The 22,651-nt window shown below is 42.5% G+C and overlaps 2 protein-coding genes across 2 annotated transcripts; one reads left to right on the top strand and one right to left on the bottom strand.

Moving 5' to 3' along the window:
* Positions 1-56: 56 nt before the first annotated feature.
* perp (p53 apoptosis effector related to pmp22) lies at positions 57-5,456 on the top strand. Its single transcript, XM_028988946.1, has 3 exons — positions 57-389; positions 2,638-2,778; positions 4,273-5,456. The coding sequence occupies exons 1-3, from the start codon at positions 185-187 to the stop codon at positions 4,482-4,484; spliced, it is 558 nt and encodes a 185-aa protein (XP_028844779.1). The 5' UTR covers positions 57-184; the 3' UTR covers positions 4,485-5,456.
* A 4,091-nt stretch (positions 5,457-9,547) lies between these two features.
* On the bottom strand, positions 9,548-22,359 carry tnfaip3 (tumor necrosis factor, alpha-induced protein 3). Its single transcript, XM_028989989.1, has 9 exons — positions 22,059-22,359; positions 20,817-21,157; positions 17,575-17,765; positions 17,258-17,399; positions 16,892-17,062; positions 14,960-15,140; positions 12,808-13,712; positions 12,476-12,675; positions 9,548-11,378 (listed from the first exon to the last, which is right to left on the bottom strand). Exons 1-9 carry the CDS (start codon positions 22,088-22,090, stop codon positions 11,124-11,126), a joined length of 2,418 nt encoding a protein of 805 aa, XP_028845822.1. The 5' UTR covers positions 22,091-22,359; the 3' UTR covers positions 9,548-11,123.
* Positions 22,360-22,651: the final 292 nt, after the last annotated feature.

The raw sequence follows: 22,651 nt of genomic DNA, 5'->3' as shown, positions 1-22,651 counted from the left end.
GGGGCTGTGATCTGTGGGCTGGCCCAGCCCCGCGGTGTCTGCGCTGTACGGACAGGCCGCAGTTTCGGATCGTGTTACGCCGCTCCGGGTGGAGCAGGTTTTGTCCCAGGAGCCGAGCTAATCCCGAGCAGACACGTTCAGGATCGCAGGCTGTGTTGACGGGGACCTTGTCTGAAAAGTAAAGATGTTTCGATGCGGAATTGCTTATCCACGGTGCAGGTGGATATTGCCTCTCCTTCTGCTTTTCGCCGTTGTTTTCGACATTATCGCCATCGCGGCCACGTCGGGATGGGTGGAAGACGAGGGGGCAAAGACGCACTATTCCAGTATGTGGACGCAGTGCCGGGGCAGGAACGACAACTGGGAATGCAAAACCCTGATGGAAAACTGTGAGTAAACTATCTTATACTCAGAAATATAATGCTGAAAGAATATCCCGAAGAAACGAGTGTGTATCTGTTGAGTAACGCACGGCGACCTCGACTTTTAAAAGGTGAGAGAGAAATACTTCTAATACAATGTTTCATTAAATTGAATGACGAATATTATATATCGTTGGAAATTTCTGAGCTACGTCTTCCATCTCTTCCATCTAAGAGAGTTTATAAAACTCCGGTTTACCTGTTGGTGGGCCGCGGTACAGCGCAACACCTCCTTTATATTAGCATTAGCTTTAGCGTTAGCATCGGGTATAAACTTCTCCTGTCCTAAACGTCTCCTGTCCTGACAAGAATGTTTTTTTACTTATTCTAGCGCCGAAAGAACACCCGATACGAGGGTCAGAGAAAGTTAAATCGATAGTCCACGCCTCTTACTGAAAGACTTATTTTTGCATGACCGTGAAACATTAATAAGAATATAAAAATCAGAAATGGACGTATAGAAAGTAGTTAAAAGTCTCGCTTTTTTAACATTTAATACTGTTGTCTAATCACGTTCAAATGATAGCTTTTCTGGGAACAAACGTCCTTTCATTCAGGAGAGTCTGTGCGCAGCTTTTGTTAGGATGTCACTGACCTGAAGTCATTTGTGTTCAAGACAGGGCGAGTTTCTAATTCGCCCCCATTTTGGAGTTCTTACAATGGACTGAAGACAGGGCAGTCTGTGTTTTATTCCCGGGGATTAATTATGTAAAATGTGTAAAAAAGAATTCACTCACTCTGTATATTTCATCAAGACACCTAGGTGCAAGGTTAGTGATCTGGTGACATTTCTATTGTGTATTTAAACTGTGCAGCCATTACATATTTTGCCATTCTAAACCCTGTCACCTGTAAGCAACGCTTTATTCAAAGACATTCATTACAAGCAGTTTGTAGTTAATAACTCAATAATGAATGACTGCTATGTAGAGGTCAGGGTTAGAAATTGTGAATTACAATATATAGCTTTATCTGCACAAGCTCTATGAAAACTTATTATAATCACTGGTTAATTTATATACACCTGTGTTTCATGTTATAAATAATTAGCACAGACCTAATGAATTATAAATTCATCCTTTGGCTAGGCCTGCTTATCTGATGTCAGACCAGCTTTCGATGCAGAGCAGGAAGAACCTATGAACACATACTGAATGCACGCATACACTTTCAACATGCACATCTGTTAAATAAGAGACTTCAATTTTACAAACTTGCTTGCAGCCATTTTCAAAAATAAGGTTAACCTATATCCTTGCAATCCGAGCAAGGGATGTGGAACCTGTTATACCTGTAGGACTAAAGCATCATTTGGACAAGTGTCAGCTTGAGACCGCACCTCAAACACGGGTGTGGCATTGTCTGTCATTCCTCTTCAGAAGCCGACATAAGTCATGAGCTCTTTTCACACAGTACACTCTGTGCTTCTTCTTTCTGTTGTCATGTGTGGTTAATACTGCTGGCATGCAGTTGCTAACATGTTGTTACATTACATCAACCCAGCCTTCATTAACTGCTTGGGATATTAATCATCACATAACACATGAATACAGGTGGTGGGTTTTCTTGGAAAATATGCAATGCTTGATTTAAAACTTTTTAACAAATGTTGTCCACTTGCCTTTGAGAACCAACCAAAATCAACATACAAGGAAGTGTCGTCAAAGTGTATTGCATTAATTGCAATTGAATGTAATGTGCTAAACATAATTTTGTTCTTTTGTGAGCCTAGATGTTTAACCATGAGCTGTTTAAAATTTGTATTTATTGAAATATACCGGTAAAAAGTAGATGAACGCAAAATGTGTAAATAAGAAATTCGATTTTAAGAGTTGTGGTAGCAATGAAAACACATGGAATCTGAGCAGAACGGGAACAAGTAATGTTGTGGCTACACTGTGGTACTTTGGTACTTTACAATGTTTAATATGGGATAGATACTATGATGTCTTACAGGTTTTGTGTGTGTGTATATTTTTTCTTTCCATATTTCAGAAAGTATTTTTATAGTTTGCACTGTTACAGCACCTGGAAAAAAGACACACTGACAACTCATTTTGATCATAAATATAAATTAGAGTTTAATTTGCACATTTAATAAGGGTTCATGTGTGGTTAATAACCTAAGAATAATCATTTGTTTGCAGCTCATTCTGTAAATAAAACAGAAATAAAATACATTTGAAGTAACACTGTTGATTCCTTTTTTCAATAGCTTGGGCTCAGGCCGTTGCCGCTCTGATGATCATTGGACTCGTCCTGCTGTGTATTGCCTTCATCGTTTCCTGTGTGGTTCTGTGCTGCTCGCTGAATGTGGGCATGACTCCTGTTGTTGGGCTTATTCTCTTCATTGCTGGTAAGAAACGTAACTTTCCTCACCTCTACCCACAAGGGGGTTTATAAAATTTCTACATATCCCCATGTGTTGTGTATGTTGTCTTAAATGTATTAATAAACAGATTGTTTTATCAATTAACTGTTTTAATATAGCTTTGAAATAATTTGCTAAATTCATTCAGTAGAATGTGGTTTGCAGTCATTTGGGTTTCAGGACAATAAAAAGGTCTGTGGGCCTTAATAGTGGTTATTTCACATACTCATTTATGGGCTCTTGTCTTCTCTCCGCCATCTTAAGTTGGACAACAGTTCTGAAGGTTTATTGCGAACATGCATTTCATGAAGATGACTATAGTGAAGATGACTATTGTGAACAGACATACTTTACTTTCTCCTGTGGCTCCAAAATGGCTCTTAGTCTGCATAACCGCCACAGAGTTGGGGCATCCAGAACTTTGACTGATAGTGTACATGAACCAACCAGCAACCTTTGATCACTGCAATTTTGGAGAAGTTCTGAGAAGTTATATTCTGGAATTTATCCTGGGACATATAGCAGAATGGCCATATCAGTAAATCATAATATTGCAAATATATACAAAATCACTATTATATTATATTAGCCGTTGTTGAAGTTGCCCAGATCCTTTACTAAATACAAATAAATATTTTGGAAAGCCCAGTTCTGTGTGTGTTACTGATTTGTTTTAAAAACTTCCTCCTCTGCTACCAAGCTGTAGCCATTAGAAACCATCAAACATGTTGCTGGTCACACAGGTCCCTGACCTGGCTGTGGTTTTACTGTGTCGTTGCCATGGGAGCCAGACAATTGTAATGTTCCTGCCTGAGTCACCGTAGTGTTCGTGAGATCATAGTTTTCTATGATCTCCCTGCCCACCAGCACAGCAGCTGGGGGCGTGGCAGGACGGCCAACCCCTGCCCGAGGGCTGGGAAGAGAAATTCCTCACTGTGAGTAAGAGTGCTGATTACTGACAGCGTCGTATGCTAGGTCAGAGCCAGTGGCTGGCCGATGGATCAGACATCAGACTGAGTCACTGGTGTGCTGGATTTTTTAACAAATCAGACCTCCTCTGCTTCCCACATCTATGTGTTAATTAGCTGTACAACACATGAGACATTCTCAGTGAAATGAGGTCAGCACTCTGTTTCATTTTGTTACTTCACTTCTGAAACACCACATTTCTTTAAGTGAATTCAAATAGATTCAACATTTCTTTTCAAGTCCTTGTTTTTGACACTAGTGGTTGTTTTGTGAACTGCAAATGTGAAAAGTTGATGTGGAAATATTGTGATGCTTTTACTAATTTTCTTTTTCAGTTACACAGATATGTTTGTATCATGTGCAACTATACTGCAAAATGTCTAATATTACTAAATTGGCCATATTATGTGTTTCGTTAGACATATTGTAGTGTCTGTGTGTGTGTGTGTGTGTGTGTGTGTGTGTGTAGCATTATGTTGCATTATGTCTTTATTGTCTGTTTTCCCTCAGTCATCTTTCAGGTCATTGCTCTTATCATCTACCCTGTCAAATTCAACGAGCTGATTTTTGAGGGCCACTATGACTACACTTGGGCATATGGCTTTGGCTGGGGAGCCACCATCCTCATGATTGGCTGTGGCATCCTGTTTTGCTGCCTGCCTCGCTATGAGGATGAACTGTCTGGTATGGCCAAGACCAAATACATCTACAGCTCTGCTTAAAACCCCACAGAAGCCTGGACCTTATCAGCACATCCTCAAAGCTGACATTTGATGCCAATTTAATCATTGCAGTAAAAAATGGTTAATCATCCCACTGACCACTCACCTGACAACTCTCATAATCAGAAATATTCACCTGTCATCACCTGACACCTTTACTGTTTACTACATAATAACTACATAACTTTTAATTTATCATGAGATGGTAGTAGGTCATATTGCACTGTGCTACATGCTTCTTATTTTACTGCACATTGCCACAGATACACCATACATGCCCCTAAGGTCACTTTTGCTCTATTGAGTTTTATATACAACAGTGTAGGTTCAGGTCATTGTCATTACATGAGCTGTATTGTATGGATGGGTTTTGTGGAAGTAATTACATTTTCTTATATCGAAAGCTTTAAATGTTTTTATTAAAATCAAACCAGCAATTTTTCAAAGAATGTATACATTTCTTAAAAACGCTCAGTATAAGGTTCTTTAATTCTATGCAAAATGTTTATTATCACTTTGTGTGTATGCATTTTTCTCATTGTTCTGAGAGGTTTTTGTACATGGAACATGATTAAATAGGGAAGCTGGTGCACGTTCTGAAGTAAAGTAGTACCAAAGCAATGTTCTTAGATCTAGATTCATGTTCCAGTTATTGTTATCTTAGTTGCATTGAGAAAGTAGAATTAACATTTTCTGCAGAAATATTTTTTTCTAATGCCTCTTTGCTATCATGTAAAGTACAGAGATGATCGCATTCATTTAATCTCTTCCAATTGTGCCTTTCAAATCATGTAAAAAATATGAATGGACCATTCCACGTGTAACAGTGAAGACCTTTCTGCTGACTAAACACTGTTTTATATTTTATCATAACACTGGAACAGAAAATAACTTATTAAAAATTGTGGGAATTTGTTTCTTATTCAATAAAGCAATACATTTTAATTGTGAAATAAACTGGTTTTGAATGTATTTGTTGTATTGTTTTTGGCTGACAGTAGAGTTGAATATAATCATAGTTTCTTGTGTTTATAGTTTCTGTTCAGATACCAGCAATGCAGTTGTCTACTTGTAAAAAGCATGAAGGAAGTTTAGGTATGTTAAGGTATGTTTTAGTAAACAGTATGTTTAGGTCTTTTTCCCATCCCCATGAGTGTGACAAGTTTTACTGCTGTTGCTCATGCTATTGGTGCATGTCTTACTTTGTTTAATATTAGGTGTGAGCCAGGGTTCAGCTAACTGAGCAGCATTGTATCACTAGGGTGTGGCTGCCCAGCCTGAACAAGAAGTGACTTGTAGATAATAATAAGAAGAAGGTGGGGCAGGCACAGTCCATGAGAAACTAAAAAACGCCCCACTGTAAGTGTATCAAAATGACTTCTAATATAAACCAGAAGCAATGTTTTTAAAAGCAGATATGAACTTGGTTTTGATTCGACATTGTGAGTCACTATTGAAGTCTGTTGTGAATGACAGACATACCCAGCAGCTCATCCAGATGCACTCTCAGGCAACGGTTGCCAAAGTAATGTGAGCCAGATTTGAGTTGCTTATGCTAGAGGTTCTCAGGCCCCACCCATAGAAAGGTTCATTTAAGGTGATTGCTAAAGAAAATCCAAAAAATAAAAATGGCAGACTGAAAGGTCGGAAGAAATACATTTTGACAAATGTATGTTTGTAAAAATACAATTTTTGATGGACAATGGGGTATTTAGAAATGTGGCAGTAATTCAGGGACATGATTCCAAGACAGGTTTTTTTGTGCTTGGTCTCGGGACAAGCCGGCCGAGAAACAAAAGCATCCCATCCACACCTACAGGAAATTCTTACAACTTGGACCCTATGGTTGTGATGGTGGTGGTGGTGGGAGGGTGTTCTGATTTTCTATGAAAGGAAATGTTATGTTACATCTACCCCAGGAGATCCTGGTGGCAGTTCCTCTGCTTTGTTGAAGTCCTAATCTGATGGTAGAGAATTTTGCATTACTATTTTCCAGTGAAAAATATGAATATTTATATTTAGATGAAGGCTACCTAAGAAAATGTATGATGAGGATTTTAGCAGTGCCTAACAGATTCAATATTTCATTATATGAGACTGTTCTCATTTGTATCATATCCAGGTTGAATTCATGATTGGTTTGTTTGTGTGGTGTTTCTTTTTCCATCAGACAACACCTTGTGGACCAAAGAAAATGCAGTCACCTGCTGAACATGAACTTTCAATTTCAATTATTTAAAAAAAAAAAAAAAAGTATATTGAAAAATAATATATGTGTTAAACACAAAATAGTGCACAAATATGTAAATATGTCACTGTATAACAAGGACACTCACTTGTACTTCTGCTTCCTTTAGAAGTAGGTGCTATGCACTCCCAAGTGAAAAACAAACCACAATTGCGAGATGTCTGACATTCCAGTAATGGGATTGGTCCTCATGCTACTGGGTGGGGTCTGAGGGAGTTTTCTCCTAATTTGGGTGTGGATAGGACATACAAGTGAGAGAACTGAGGTCAGAGATTGGAACTAAACTGATCTGCCCAGTTTGTCATGTGCACTTTTCTGAAAAATCAGTGCTGATGGAGCAAGGCTGGCCTTGACACACACATACATATAGCTTTCTATAAATTTGCTAGGAGAACACGAGACACATCCAAACTGAAGGAGGATATGTAGGAGAATAAAATAAAATGATTTGATCATATAAATATTAAATTTTTTTATACTTCACATTTTTAATAGTGACCACAAGGTGGCATTAAGTGGCAACTCTTGAACCCTATGGCTCATCGACATTGTGGTCTAGACATGAGGAGAGAAAAGACCTGACTTTGTTCTTCACATGGGCAAAAACTAATACGTATAATAATAATACTAAAATTTACACACCAACATGAAATTCCTCCATATCTGTGGGAAATCTAACAGTGCAAAATGCAACAAATGAGAATAGTGGAAATATGAAACCTGCTCATGTGTATTCCTTGAAGACCTTTAACCCAGGGAAATCACAGAGCCAGTAAATGACTTTTGTTTTCACCTAGAGCATATATTGCTGGAGACCAAATGCAGTCCACTGGCAGATTTACAGAATTAAGCAGAAGCTCTCATACAGCACGTACATCAGTGCTTCATTGTCATATCTGATCTTTATACCTGTATACATTTACATTTACGCCATTTATCAGACTCCCTTATCCAGAGTGACATACAATCAGTAGTTACAGGGACAGTCCCCCCCTGGAAGTGTTTAGCTCAGGGACACAATGGTAGTAAGTAGGATTTGAACATGGATCTTCTGGTTCATAGGCGAGAGTGTTACCCAGTAGGCTACTACCACCCTGTATAGCTGGACTTTAATTGTCGCTTGAAGACAGGAAGGGACTCGGCTGTTCTGAAGGTAACAGGAAGTTGGTTCCAACACTGAAGAGCCAATACTGAAATGCATTTGGATGCATGTCTTGCTTTTTGATGAGAGGAGGCTCAAGTTGAGAAGTACTTGATGCTCTGAGAGGATGAGAAGTGACCTTCTGTTTAATTCGTGCTGAGAGATATGAATGAGCAGGTCCATTCTGTTTCCTTGTTTGGACCACTTTTACATTCAAATATGTTCTTGTTGTAAAAAATGTTGAAATATTATGTATCGTGTTGATGAATTAAAATATTCCAAGGTGGGCTGGCAAAACTTCTGGCATTTACTTTCATTTAATTTAAGTCATGCAGACTATTTTAATGCTATAAATAATTACCCCAGACATGATTTTTATACGGCTCATCTGTTATTTGCTATAAAAAAGAGAGGAAATAAATCAAAGTGTAACCTTTTCTTGAACATCGCTGTACACCCCCATTAAGGGTTTCAAAAACCTCTGTGAAGATGAGTGACTTTCATGTGGGGCAAGCATTTTATAATTTTTTAAATATTTTTTATTCTTGGGGCCAACTCAAAAATGTCCTCCATCACTCAGGGGACGTCCCCAATTTCTCAAACAGAAATCCCAGATTTACGGGATTCATCCTGCAGCTCGAAGGTAGAGAATGAGTCAGACAGCAGTCTAACAAGCACTACTCTCAGACCAGCATGCAAATGACAGCTGCCACCTCTCTGACTCGCTTTTGGTTTCTTTTTAAAAACGCAAGCCTGTGCTCTGAGCCATGGCCAGTGCTTTTCTCTCTGGGCTTTGACACTCTACAAACATCATGCAGATGCTGAGGTGTTTTCCAGAGTACTTGACAAGAATACACAGATTACAAAGGTACACATTCACAGAAATATTTAAATTCGTAGTGTATGAGGAAATGGTACTACTTCCTGTCCCTCATTCTTCGGCTGCTGTGTGGGTGGAATCCACTTCTTCTGACCAGACATACTCTGGGACTTTCTGCTGACGTGTAAAAGTGAGACATATTGGAGAAAAACCTGGAAATCCAATGTACAAAACACCCTCAGTTTAAATATCCCTTTCCTGTCCTGCAGAGATTCTCTTATTATAGAATAAAAGATGAGACAACTGTTTTTTTTTAACCAAATATATCAAACCAAACGGCTGCTTTAATAACATTTGAATAACACCCAGCAAGCCATGTGAACTGTTATTTATACTGTACTGTATATTTAGTGTTCTATTCAAACAGTGTATGCCACCAATCTGAATTCTGTCCTATTCTCTACATCAGTCGCATGCACGTGGCCGTCCTGTGCTATTTTTGGTGGACTTTACCTATTGACCTGGAGACTGTGGGCTGTCTTTAACCTACACCGGCAACGGCAGTCCCCCACACCACTTAAATGTCACCTCTTCCCTAGCGTAAAAAGGTCCCCTCCCCTTCAACAGCATTTGATCAAGTCTTTCCCCCTCTACTGTGAGTCACACCTCTGTCTGCAGTCAACGGGGGATGCCTGTGTTTCGTGGGAAATGTTTCTAAATGACATTGTTAGAAAGAGAAGAGAGTGCAGAGACAGAATTTAACCTCAGCAAATGCACTTTTAAATAAATACACACATATTTGCTGGTAATGAATAGAATCCAATCAAATTCAGGAATAAAAATTAGATATTGAGTTTACATTTCTTAATAAAAATAATTTATTTCAGGACAACATATAAATATTTTGAAACACATGATACAGATATTTTTAATAATAATGAATAAATACTAAACCATCCAACCAAAGAAAAAAAGCCTTTTCATACAATACTCAAAATATGAAAGGTTACACAAAATTTGTTCAAGAATTTCTTTATGTCCTAAGTTAGAATCATTGGAATGTCGCTGTGTCTCAAAGAAAGTACCATCCTTTCATCAAAGCAGCTTATTATTTATTGTGCAAGTTGTGTTGGGTCTGAAACAGTTTCAGATCTGTGAATTAAAGAGAGCACACCTTCCCGAAAAGAACCTTCAAATTAGCAGATGATGTCTCTTGTCCTCTGATTAAAGCACATATGTGTATCTATCTAGGCCAACATGAATCTAGCGTTCAAGTAGACAAAGCTATGTGTTACAGCATTGGGACTTGAGAGATGCATACAGTAGACATACAAGGAGTTCATCCAGCAGGAAGGCTCAGGCTGCCATTGGTAGGGTTGACATTAAAGAAAAATGGAGATGAATTCTGCATTCACTTATTGGCTCGAACACGCTCTCGTCCTTCAGGTTAACCTTTCTTCTCACAGGTCTGTGTAAAAGAGTCATTTGCAAGTTGAACTCTTCCAACACATAATTTCTTGCATGCAAACACACACTCACAGCTTCACTCCAATCAACAGGCTGCAAGTGCACTGTTGGCACTGAGGCATCAAATGAGAAGAGAAACACAACGACAGATGTAGGCAAGGTGAGTGTGTGTGTGTGTGTGTCGAGTGGGTATTCCCCACTCCCTCTGCACTCTGTTTCTCTGCAAGGCTGTTTACCTTCCCCGCCCCTTCGTTTTTGAGCCACGGAGCTGATAGAGCCAGGGATTTTAACACCAAAGCTACACTGTGCCACTGCACTACAGTACAAAACTACACTGTACTGTCAGGCAAAGGCAGTCAATACAGACATTTTATTGCACTTTTTTATGAGTTTTCTTCTCACGTGACTATGAGGACTTGTTCAGGTACTTCACCATATATACTTTGGGTGCTACGGTTCTGCACATCACTAAGTAAAACCCGCAGGGCAAAGTCCAGACTAACTCAGTCACTGACATGTGCAGGCAATATGTCAAAAGGCAATGTGTCCCCACTGCCACGGGACACCTATGGCACATCAGACCTCCAACTAGGGCACAATCTCATTCGGCGCAGGACATACGGTGTTTCTCACAAGTCTCATTCTGTATATATATATAGCGCTGTGCGTATGATCACGATTTTACTCAAAAACCATGAAAGGGAAGGGGGGGTGAAAATAGCCCTCTGAATACTCACGTTATGTTGGGTCTATGCACCAGCTTTTTAGCTTTAACATTTCTTCTAAGAAACTTTGGTCAATTACGCTGTTTCTAATATAACATCAGGTGAAACACATGTTGTCTGATGAAGCGCTTGGTCCACAGTATTACCCTGTTGCCCTGTACAAGTTACATATACAACCAGCGGTCACATGGCGATGAAAAGACTCCCTCTGCGCTCTGTTCTGATGTGGTGGCGCTGCTTAGCCGCGGTAGATCTGTTTGAAGTGGTCACACTCGTTGCAGTAGCCCTGCTTCTCCTGGTTGGCATAGTGGTCGCAGCCCTGCGTCCGACACCTCTGCTTGGTCTTCTCCTTGGGTGCTTGCGCTCGGCGGCCCTCGCGCTGCCCACGGCCCACGCAGTCTGGGCACAGTTCAGTACAGCCCGGAGACAGGTTCTTACAGCCGCTCCTTCTACACTGCGTCTGATTGGATGGTGGCTGTGGCTTCGCAGCTCGCTGCAACGGCAAAGAAATAAAAGCAGCGTTAGCAGTTGAAAGCAAGTAACTACATTTCAGCTGATTTGTGTTTGGTCTGGAAAAAATCCATGTCAAGTGTATTAAATGAAAGCCCTATGTCACAGGGTCTTGGAGAACTGCAGAATCAGGTCTCAGGGTTTTTTCTTAACCTATCTACCAATTTCTCATTAGATAATTAAAGAAAATATTTTACATTTAGGACATTTCTATAATATAGCCGCAGGCTTGTAATAACACCCTATGAAACAAAGTTAAATAATTAAATAGATTAAAAAAGAATCTAATTAAACTTTAATTTAAAATGATGCTAACATTACTAACCAGGGATGTTTTTGTTCCAATGCATGTAACTATGCAAGTCGTGAGCTCTGGCAACCACACGCCTGGTTAGGTTTAAAAAACCTTGCCATAAATAAACTGCTCCTTAAATCATTTGTTCACATTAGAGACTGATTAATTTTCACACAGGTCTGTACCATCAGAAAAGAAAAAAAAACAGCTTTTATGACTTTGTGACAGGTAGTCCCAGTCCTCTAAAGTCCTTACCTTCACTATTAAACAGAGCTGTCAGTTCAACTAACTTCAGTCGTCTACTGTTTCATTATTATTAAAGACTATTTAAAACAGACCCAATTACTAACACAATTTCATCAGTACACTTAGATTTTTTATTTGCTTGATGCAGAGCCTCCTCAAACACATGTTTCATGTTATACTGAAACATAAGTCTTACTACAGTAATTAACTGTATTACTGTAATTACTTTAAATCTAGGTGACAGGGCTTCTGTGCTTTTGAGAAACAAACTCCAGAATTTCTCTGTTGTGACCGCAACCATAAACACAAATTAAACCAAACCCTGAAATTTTGTCCAATCACTGTAATCTTTCCACAACCTGACCAATATTTGTTGAGTTTCACAGAACAGAGCAGACATGAGAACTACTGGAGAGGTTTAAATAGTCAATATTATCTTCCTGGTGCTGTGGTTATGTCAGTGAATATATTATTTCTACTTTATGTATTATAGTTTAGTTTAAGTTTTGCTATACTAAAACTTGACAGAGATCCCTCACCATAACCAAGGGTGGGGACTGAGAGCCCCGGGTCGTTGCCTGGTTGAGCCGAGCACTCTGTTCTTTCACATAGCACTTGTTGCAGTAGCCCTCTAGCATAGGCTTCCCCTGGGCACTGCAGCCGGGACCCCGACACCGTGGACAGTTCTGGAAGCCGGCCTCGGACGTTTGTCGTGGCTGCACCGTGGCTGCTGCGGCTTCTGGGTAAGTAACACATCGTCACACGTCAGAGGTTAGTACACCAAGCCACACACAGAGTCAGATGTCAGAAGGCTGATGGAGATTAGGTCCCACTCATGTTGTACTATAAGAGAGATGTCAGCAATACTTACGGTGGTTGGTCTGATAGTCCACAAAGCAGATGGTGCAGAAGCCCATCTTCTCTGCGGTTCCAAAAAACTGGCATCCCGACCGCTTACATAGGCGGGCGGCGTTGGGGACGTGCCAGGCCGAGGGCTCTCGCGCTTGCAGCTGTGTCCACACTGAGGAAGAGGTGGTGGAGGAAGAGGAGGGGTTGTTTTGTGGCACGGGCTGCTGCGGTTCTCCCCACTCAATGGCAGTCTTCTGCAAGCACACGGGACAGAGTCCATTAAATATCCTGAAGGCTTCCTGTCCACACATGCTGCAGCGCTCCGCTTCCCTCTCCTTCTCTTGCCCACTGTTCCACGGAACCCAGGCAGTGGTGGGACCCTGGGGGGGTGTGGCACTGGGCGGAGCCTGCAGGGCACTTTGCCGTGTGGCAAAACAGCGCTCACACAGCCCATCGTGCTCCACGCTCAGCGTGAACAGGCAGCCAGGCGTCTTGCACTTCATGGCGTGTGTCTCGCTGTATAGGCTGAGGCTGGGTGCAGTGGGGGGCGCGGACCGTGGGCTGGGCAGTATGGCGTGGTCGGGCTGGGCCGGTCGCGTCCGCCCCTCCGATTCTGAGGTGCCCTGGCCTTGAGTGTTCGTGGCCACGTGGGTGGCGGCCACTTCCAGCTTCCTGCCGGCCTGCCGCTTCTCGAAGCACTCGTGGCAGTGTGGCTGCGTGTCCACTGAGACGTAGAAGGTGCAGCGGGGCGTGGCGCAGCGGATCTCGATGAGTGACAGCTGTGAGACGGAGAATGGTGGCTGACGCTGTGTCTGGGACGACCACGGAGGCTCCTTATCCTCCTTCCAGCGCTTGAACTCGTGGTTGACCAGCTGCTGGTAGTCCTCCATCAGGTTCATATCTTCTGGAAGGTTCCCTTCATCAAGCCTAAGATAAGCAAATGTCAAGAGGTCACAGGGTTAGAAACGACTTAATGTAAAAAAGGGACAATATTGTTCTGGTCCACTAATAGCTACACATACCTATGCAGCCATAACATATGTTATGGCTGCAGTCAATTGTTTTAAGTTATAGTATTATGTTCAAATTCAAGTGAGCTTTATTTCAGCTACTCTTCTAGATGAACATGCAGGAACTTCGAGTTCTCTACAATATCCACACAAGATCCGTCGATGTTCAGTGGAGAGTGGTCCGTTTATTCTCTTCTGAAATCAACAATCAACTCTTTAGTTTTGTCCATGTTCAGAAACAGATTGTTGACTTTACACCAGTCCATCAGTAGTCGTACCTCCTCTCTGTACGTGGACTCGTCGTTCATGCTGATGAGACCCCCCATGTTAGTGTTATCGGCAAACTTGATGTGTTTGGAGCTGTGCGTCGCTGCACAGTCGTGGGTCAGCAGGGACTGAGCACACAGCCCTGAGGAGCTCCATTGCTCAGTGGTGGTGGTGTTCCAGATAAGCACAGACTAATGCCTCTCAGTCAGGAAGTCCAAGATCCAGTTGCAGAGGGAGGTGTTCAGGCCCAGCAGGCTCACATTCTCGTAAGTGCAACGGGACAGTAGTCATTGAGATGATACTACTTCTTCAGCACGGACAAGATGGTGGTGGCCTTGAGACATGTTGGAACAACAGAAGTGCTCAGTAAGATGTTACAAGATGTCGTTGAGAATGTTTGCTTGCTGGTCTGCACATTCTCTGAGCATCTTCCAGGGACCTGCAGAGTTTCACTCACGTCCGCTGTGGTTAGACACAGCACCTGTTCACGGATTATTTTCCTCGCAGTCTGTGTGTTGAACTGTGCAAGTCCTTCAGCACGTCCGTTAGGGAGGCATCACTGTCACAGGCAGATGTTTTAGTTCTGTTGTTTGTACCTTGTCACCATTCCTGAAAGCGGAGGCTCGAGCTTTGACCAGTTCACGTACCTCTACAGTCCTCCACAGATTCTGGTGGTCCAACTGGACAGTACGACTGTATTTGAACTTCTACAGTAGTGGCCTGCCGGTTAAGGATGAGCCAATCATGGCTGCCAGAGGACAAATTTCTTTGTGTGCACTGTGCCACAACAACAAATAATCACTTTATATGTCAACAAATGCTACATGAATACATGACAGCCACATCAATAAAACAAGAGGTGAGGAAGCAGCGGACAGAGAGTAACAGCTGCTGTACCTGGCAGCACTGATGATGCGCGTGGTGTCGTAGGCAAAGCCGATGACTGGAATCTCGATGAGCATTAGGTAGTCTTTCAGCAGCCTATCTTTCTGCAGCTGCTCTTTCTCCACCAGGAAATGCAATCGCAGCTCCTCAAACCCGCCCCGGCCGGGGTTAATCAAAGGCACCGCCCGGATCTCTGCAGGGCAAATACAATCGTTGTTCATTCTGGGAAGGGTGGAAATTGGCCTGAAGATACTCCACATGCAGATGGCTGGTTTGTAGAAGTGTACTGCTTCCATTTTAAAACTTTAGTCTAACTTTACAGAAAAAAATGTATATGCACTGATGCACATAAAACCCTGCAAGTAAATGTAGATATACAGCGGGGAAAATAAGTATTTGACACATCAGCATTTTTATCAGTAAGGGGATTTCTAAGTGGGCTATTGACACAAAATTTGCACCAGAGGTTGCCATCAAGCCAAAGAAATTAGAACATTTAAGTATACAAGTTGAGTCATAATAAATAAAGTGAAATAACACAGGGAATAAGTATTAAACACACTTTAGAAAAGCCTTTATTGGTGATTACAGCTTCTAGATGCCTCTTGTATGCAGAGATCAGTAGTGTGCATTACTCAGGAGTGATTCTGGCCCATTCTTCCACACAAACGGTCTTTAAATCTTGAAGGTTCCTTGGGCCTCTTTTATGAACTTTGATCTTCAGTTCTCTCCATAGATCTTCTATGGGATTTAGGTCAGGTGATTGACTGGGCCGTTCAAGCAACTTTCTTTCTTTGAAACCACTTTATTGTTTCATTGGCCTTGTGTTTGGGTTCATTGTCTTTCTGAAACTTCCACCCTCTTTTCATTTTCAGCTTTCTGGTAGATGGCAGCAGATTTTTATCCAGAATGTCCTGGTACATCTCTCCATTCATCCCGCCTTCAACAATATGAAGTCTGCCAGTACCCCTTGCTGAAAAGCAGCCCCAAACCATGATGCTTCCACACCCAAACTTAACTGTTGGTATGGTGTTCTTGGGGTGGTCGGCAGTGCCATCTGACCATACTATAATCTCCCAGAAATCCACAGGCTTCTCCAAATGCTGTTTTGCAAACGTTAACAGAGCCTCAATATGCTTTTTGTTCAGCAACGGAGTCTTGCGTGGTGAGCGTGCATGGATGCCATGGCGGTTCAGTGCATTGCTTATAGTTTTCTTTGAAACAACAGTACCTGCTGAAGGTCTTCCTGAAGTTCTGCCCGAGTGGTTCTTGGCTCTTGGAGAACTCTCCTGATTATTCTTTGGACTCCTCAGAAAGGGATCTTATGTGGAGCACCTGATCGTGGCCGGTTTATGGTGAACTGACGGTGAACTTGGTTTATGGTGAACTTTCCATTTCCGGATAATGGCCCCCACAGTGCTCACAGGAACATTCAGCATTCTGGAAATGTGCCTATAACTATTCCCATCAGAATGCTTTTCAACGATAAAGTTACGAAGATCTTGGGAGAGTTCTTTGCTTTTACCCATCATGAAGTCTTTCCTGTGTGCCTGCTGGGTAATGAGAAACCTTTATAGGCCATCAATTAGGACTAAATCAGCTGATACCAATTAGTACTGATAGGGGGTATGGTTTCTCTCTCAATACTGACAGATTTCAGGTGATCTCCTGGCTTTCTATGCCATTTTGCACCTTGTTATCTTCATGTGTTTAATACTTATTCCCTGTGTTTTTTCACTTTATTTATTATGACTCAACTTGTATACTTAAATGTTCTGATCTCTTTTTATGAATTCAATATTTGGCTTGAGGGCAACCTCTGCTGGAAATTTTGTGTCAATAGCCCACTTAGAAATCCCCTTACTGATAAAAATGCTGATGTGTTAAATACTTATTTTCCCCACTGTATCAAACATCAAAAAACAACACCACCATAGTACTAACCGGGGCCACTGTCTTTGATGGTGATGAGGGGAGCAAAATGCTGTGAGTCGTAGCCCAGGATGATGGGATACTTGTAACACTCTGCCGGAGGCCAGTGCAGGGGCAGGTAGACCCCACCTACATTCACCGGTGAAAATGAAGTGCCAGACTTCATGCTCCTCACCATGTTATCTGGCAATAACAAACCATCCAGTCAGCACACTACTCATCACATGTCAACTGTAAGTAGGAAGTGATGACAAGTTAAAAGCCAATAACAATTATTAATTTGGTTTTGCTATGAATTATAATTGCAGATGATCAGGATCTTTCAAGAGATCGTCATTTTTCATTTTGGAAATTGGAATTGGACGGGAAGAAATGTACCTGCAATAACAATAATAGGCCTCCGTAAGATGTTGGACAACACAAAAATGTGAATATCCTCGAGTGAGTCAAACTGCAGACCACTGCCACTGGACACCGGAGATGCCATCTCAACAATCTTCTCCCATTCCTCCTCCCAGTTCTGGAAAGAATGAGAAAGAAAACAACCCTTAGCCTTTCAAAGAATGCTGACAGTTGTCCTCACTATGAAGTTACATAACACAATCGCCCACACCGCAGCAAAAAAAGGACAAACAACACAAGATCATGTGGCCTGTAGTGACAGGTGGCCATTTGTAGAAAAACTTCGTGGTTACCGTGGTGCTGTAGCGCAGGCCAGTCTGGGTGAACTCTTGTGAGTGCAGCAGCTCGGTCTGGAAACGAGCCCGGAAGGTTCCACTGTCTGTCTCTTTCAGCACGGCGTACAGCGTCTTCCTCAGGACCAGGTCTGTGTCTTGAACGCCGAGCATGTACTGAGAGGCTGCATGGAGCAAGCAGTTCCCATCACCTGAAAACACAAACAACACTCATTAATAACGGCACGTTCGCATACAAAGCATACAGAATAAAACGTGAATTGCACTTAATGAATGTCAATGTCAAGTCCAAATGCACAGTTACTACTCATGTAGGGCAGAACAGAGAAGTCACTGAAAAACCACACACACATGCACAGTTCACCTCCGGCGAACCACTCAAAACCTGTTCTGACCAATTATAACACCACGGTGGCAAAGCTCCCTCACAGGACATTGATATGAATCTTATCATTAATTTGGTCTTATATCATATTATTATGTATTTAGCACAAAACACTTACAACAGAATGGGAGAAAATATGTCCCTTCTTTTTTTTAAAAATATAAAATCTCTCTTTTGGAGTGTGGAGAAGAGTACAGACAAAAAACATGAATGAAGCACACAGCCATCCAATATAACAGAGGTAGTTTGGGAAACACAATGTTCCCCTGTAGATCCCCCAAAAGACCAAAGTGCTTCAACCAAAGGGGACAGGTACATTACTCTAAATCTGATGCTTCTAGGAGGAAATTAATAATTCTGAAACCACCATGCATGATGGTTTTTGTCCAAGAGGAACCACTGAAAGCAGAAATGTTTCCATTCAACTCCTTGATCTTAGGAATTAGCTTTAGATTAGGAAAAGGACAATGCATTTTACTTAAATGTAGATTTGTAGAACAACAAACCCTGGCATGAAGTGGTTGGACAACGTGACTACATGTGGAAAAACAGGAACAGCAACTAGAACTACAATCAGCTTTACATCCTGCTAAATAGTTTCCTGACTTTGTGAAAACCAACATTTCATGCTTAAGACATAGATATGGTGCAAGGCCGCATCTGCTGAACTAGGGCATCAGGGTCGGGTCTTTCTGTCATTGTGCAACAGTTGTGAACAGTTCAGTTGAGCTGCTGCTGAAATACCCTGAAACACACACACACACACACACACACACACACACACACACACACACACACACACAGGAATTTCCCAGAGCATGGTTGTCTGACTAAGAGCAGTCAGGCCAGCGTTGTCTCCTACAGAGAGATCTGAGGCATGCTAAAGGACGGCGGACTTTCCAAAGGGGCGGAGCTTGGCACGTTTAGAATGGCCCACCTAAGGACAACCGGTTCACTTGTGTTCCTTTGAGCACAGTAGTGATAACTCACTGCTACATCCTTCAAAATGGGAAGTTGTGACGTCCTTAACCCAGTTTCATAAGGCTGGCAGGTCACAGAGGCTGAACCACACAGACAGGTGCAAAGAGACACAAAAGCAAAAATATATACTGTCGACAAATCATGGGCAACCCCCAGGTTTCACACTAATGCAAAATAAATAAATAAATTAAAATCTTACAAACGGTGCAGTACGCTTTCAGTTCCTTTAATTGGCAAACACGTACCCGGGAACTGATTCATTTCATGCTACTGTTCTCTTTCAACAAAACAGTGGAACCCAGGTCTAAATGACAACATTTCCATTGTCCTGCTTTCCACATGTATAAGGTAAAGATTCCACTTGACAGAAGACAAACTTAAACACTGTTCCACCTTATGGTTCCAAATAAGTCATACTGCTGTAGTCCACACAGTCTACTTGAACCTCCCTAGACTAGATGTCTTGTCTTGGATGGGTGTTTGCCTCCAAAGACAGGAAACTTGGGCCCAGATGAGCTCAATTGGGACTACTGTCTTGTCCCTCATAAGTCACATCGAAGAGACCAAACTCAGACCCTTATTTCCAGACCAACATGTATGCTACCTGTGTCCAGTTTAAGCAAAGCAAGGATCTCAGAGCTAGGGTTATTGTTACTGGGGACAAGTCTGTGACATTAGGCAGGTCAGTAGGAATATTTACATGTTCTGTTCTCAGAATACTATCAGTTGATAACAAACATGGGAAGTACTAAATCCGAGACTTTTTAAGGGGGAAATGTTGTTGACACACAAGCAAAGCTCTAAGCTACTCAAGCCTTAAGAGAAAAGGAAAGCTGGAACGTGATACATGGCATGCATGGATACCAATCTGGAAATACCCGCTGACCGCTGGCAGAGTCACATCCTTTTAACTGCATCTAGTGTTTCAGTTGAACATTTGAACTGTGCATGCACCATGAACACTGGCCCACATTGTTTAGATTTCATCCTCTCATCCCTTGTCTCGGAATCTTCTGATGGGAGAGATCCAGCAGGCTGTCTGCATTCTGTGTCACCTCACTGCAAGTCAACACTTAAAACTGTCCTCATGGCCTTTTGTATATGAGGAGAGGAAATTCCGAGCTCCCATGTCACATGAAGGCGTGTGTCACATTGTGCTACATCCCAAATATTTCTGAGTAGCACCCATTCAAAAACCAGAAAACCTCTCCTGAATACTGCTTTCAGTGAGTTGTAGTAAGAACATTGACTCCAGAGTAAACTGTATTACTCTACTATTTATTCTTCGTAACAAATATATATTCTTCCTAACAAAGACCAAATATCCACGTTCTTCTATAAAAATGTTTCCACCATGTAGTGCTGTCAAGCGTTTTCTTTAGTGAGAACAGCAGACATGAGAATCAGAGTGCATTTACAGCCTCCACTCCTGCAGATGGCGCTGTATAGCTGGATATTTTGAATTACTTTCAGGCAAATCATGATAGACCGATCACAGCATCTTGTATTTCAGCTTTTTAGAATCAGATCCTTGTGAGATGTGTAAGATCCTTGCCAATATACACCCCTAGTAACTCCTAAAAAAAAAAAATCAAAAGGTTCTCTAGACGCCTGATGTCTAGGGGGCAGTGGGTAAGGAAGCAGACCCGTAATCAGAAGGATCATGGGTTATATGCATAGGACACATTTTGTTGTCTGCACCACTTTCTGTGCTTCACAATAACAAATCATTTCACTTAACTTTTACTATTGAGTTCAAAAGACGAGAAGGTGTCTCCAAGACCAATAAAACTGAGTCAATACGCAAGACATGTCAGAGCCAGAGCCCACAAAACTCTACTAACAGTGACAGTTTCCCAGGGGTGGGTAACCTTACCGTTCGTCCGCAGTGGTACCAGCTTCTTCACCTCCCTGCACCAGTTTAGCCGCTTTTCCTGCTCCAAGGACGTCTGCATGGCCCGGTCCAAGATGGCTGCCTGAATGATTTCGCGGAAGGTCTGTGGGAAATGGCTCATGCGGATCATCTCCAAGGTGTAGCGGTGCATTCCACGCAGGTGGTGTAGCGCGCCACCACTGGAAGAGGGCTTGACCACGTCATTGGGGACCCTCTCGCGGATCTTCATCGCCTTGAAGAGGTTGCTCACAAACAAGAACTTGGGCAGGAAGTTCTGTCCTTGTGACATGGTGGTCTCCAGACGAATCCCAACAAACTCAGCGCTGCAAAGAGGGCAGACAGAGAAGAATCTGTGAGGCCCAGGCTGTCCCAATGCCGCCGGGACCCTCGCTGCGCTCGGCACACTGCTGTTCTGGGGGAAGTCAAGGTGAGTCAATATGGGGGGTTACTGGCTCAGATGATATTAGTGTGCTCGGGGAAATTTCCCCACTCCCTCTAGTTCAGGGTAAAAACTGAGACGTGTTAAGTACCCTTCCAGGGTGGATTCCAGACTAACTGTACAAAGAAGAAGAGGTTTAAGGTTAATGAGAATCATGTGATGTAATCATGCACCCCCCAATGCCAAAAACACACCGTTTTACAAACTGTTAGTCAAGATTCAGTCATTCTTGGAAGTTCTTGCACAGAAATACAGTGACTACTGATTAAATACCAAAACGTAGAGTGTAATACAGGAGTCAGAGCAACTGACACAGAAAGAAAAGTCTGTCAGATATTTTTCCTCAGTTATCACTAGAAATGTCACCTTAAAGAGTGTGGTGACACGACACGTTTCCATTGGTGACTACATGGTTAATTTGTGGCCCTCATGCCTGGCGACAGAGCCTTTCATTCTGCCAGCGAATCTACTCCAGTCAGGAGAGACAGAAAGAAATACAAAGAACCGACAACATGAGCATTTGGTGACGCTGCGATAACGTAATTCTTTTTGATAGAAATGATGATGATGATGATTAGCCTAAACAATGCACCCCGGATCAGAGCGCGCGACACACATGAATTATTGCTCGCTGCTTCAAGCTCTTTAATTGCTGGAAGGTGACGTATTCATAAACAATGGCTGACAGCAGCGGCAGCGAGACGCGGAGAACGAGACGGCGCTTCGCCGGACTTCACCGTCGCCGAGCAGAAAAGGGGACAAAGGCGACGGGCCCGGACTCCTACCTGTTCAATATGTCGCTATCAACAAAGCCCATAAGACGCCGCGTCTAGACCGCTGGCACTCGATTCAGCGAAACCGCAGTCGCCCATAGCGCCATCAAACCCCGAGCGGCGGCGGTGGTGGTGGCGGCGGGGCAGAGCCGGGCTCCTCCACGCTCCTGGCTGCTCCGCAGTGTCGTCTCGGCGGTGCCGAACCACCTTTTCGCACGAATCGCATGGAAGTCGGAAAAGCCAGAAATGAAGGGGATTTCCAGGGGACTTTCCACGGAACCTTAGCTGCTGACAGGCGCCTCACTCCGGCGGCCACTAGGGGACTGGTGTATGGCACAACAGTCCATGACAGACAAAAGCTGGATTGGCCCGGATTCCCGGGCACAAAAACCAGGAGAAGTTATTTTCACTTGCATTGAGTGTGAATCCAACAGATCATTTTGGTCAGAAATGCACAGGAAATGAGCAACAACCATAACGCGTACTAACGTCATTTTGGAACACATCCTTTATCTCACTTTTGCATTAACATCCCAGGCCTGTTTTTGTTTTTCTGTCCAATTATTGTAATTGCAATTTAACAGATTTTATATTAATTATGGATT

This window comes from Denticeps clupeoides, chromosome 8 (assembly GCF_900700375.1).
Source record: "Denticeps clupeoides chromosome 8, fDenClu1.1, whole genome shotgun sequence".
NCBI classification, from domain to species: Eukaryota; Metazoa; Chordata; class Actinopteri; order Clupeiformes; family Denticipitidae; genus Denticeps; species Denticeps clupeoides.
The sequence above is the reverse complement of the archived record's forward strand: the minus strand, read 5'-3'. Positions and strand labels throughout refer to the sequence as shown.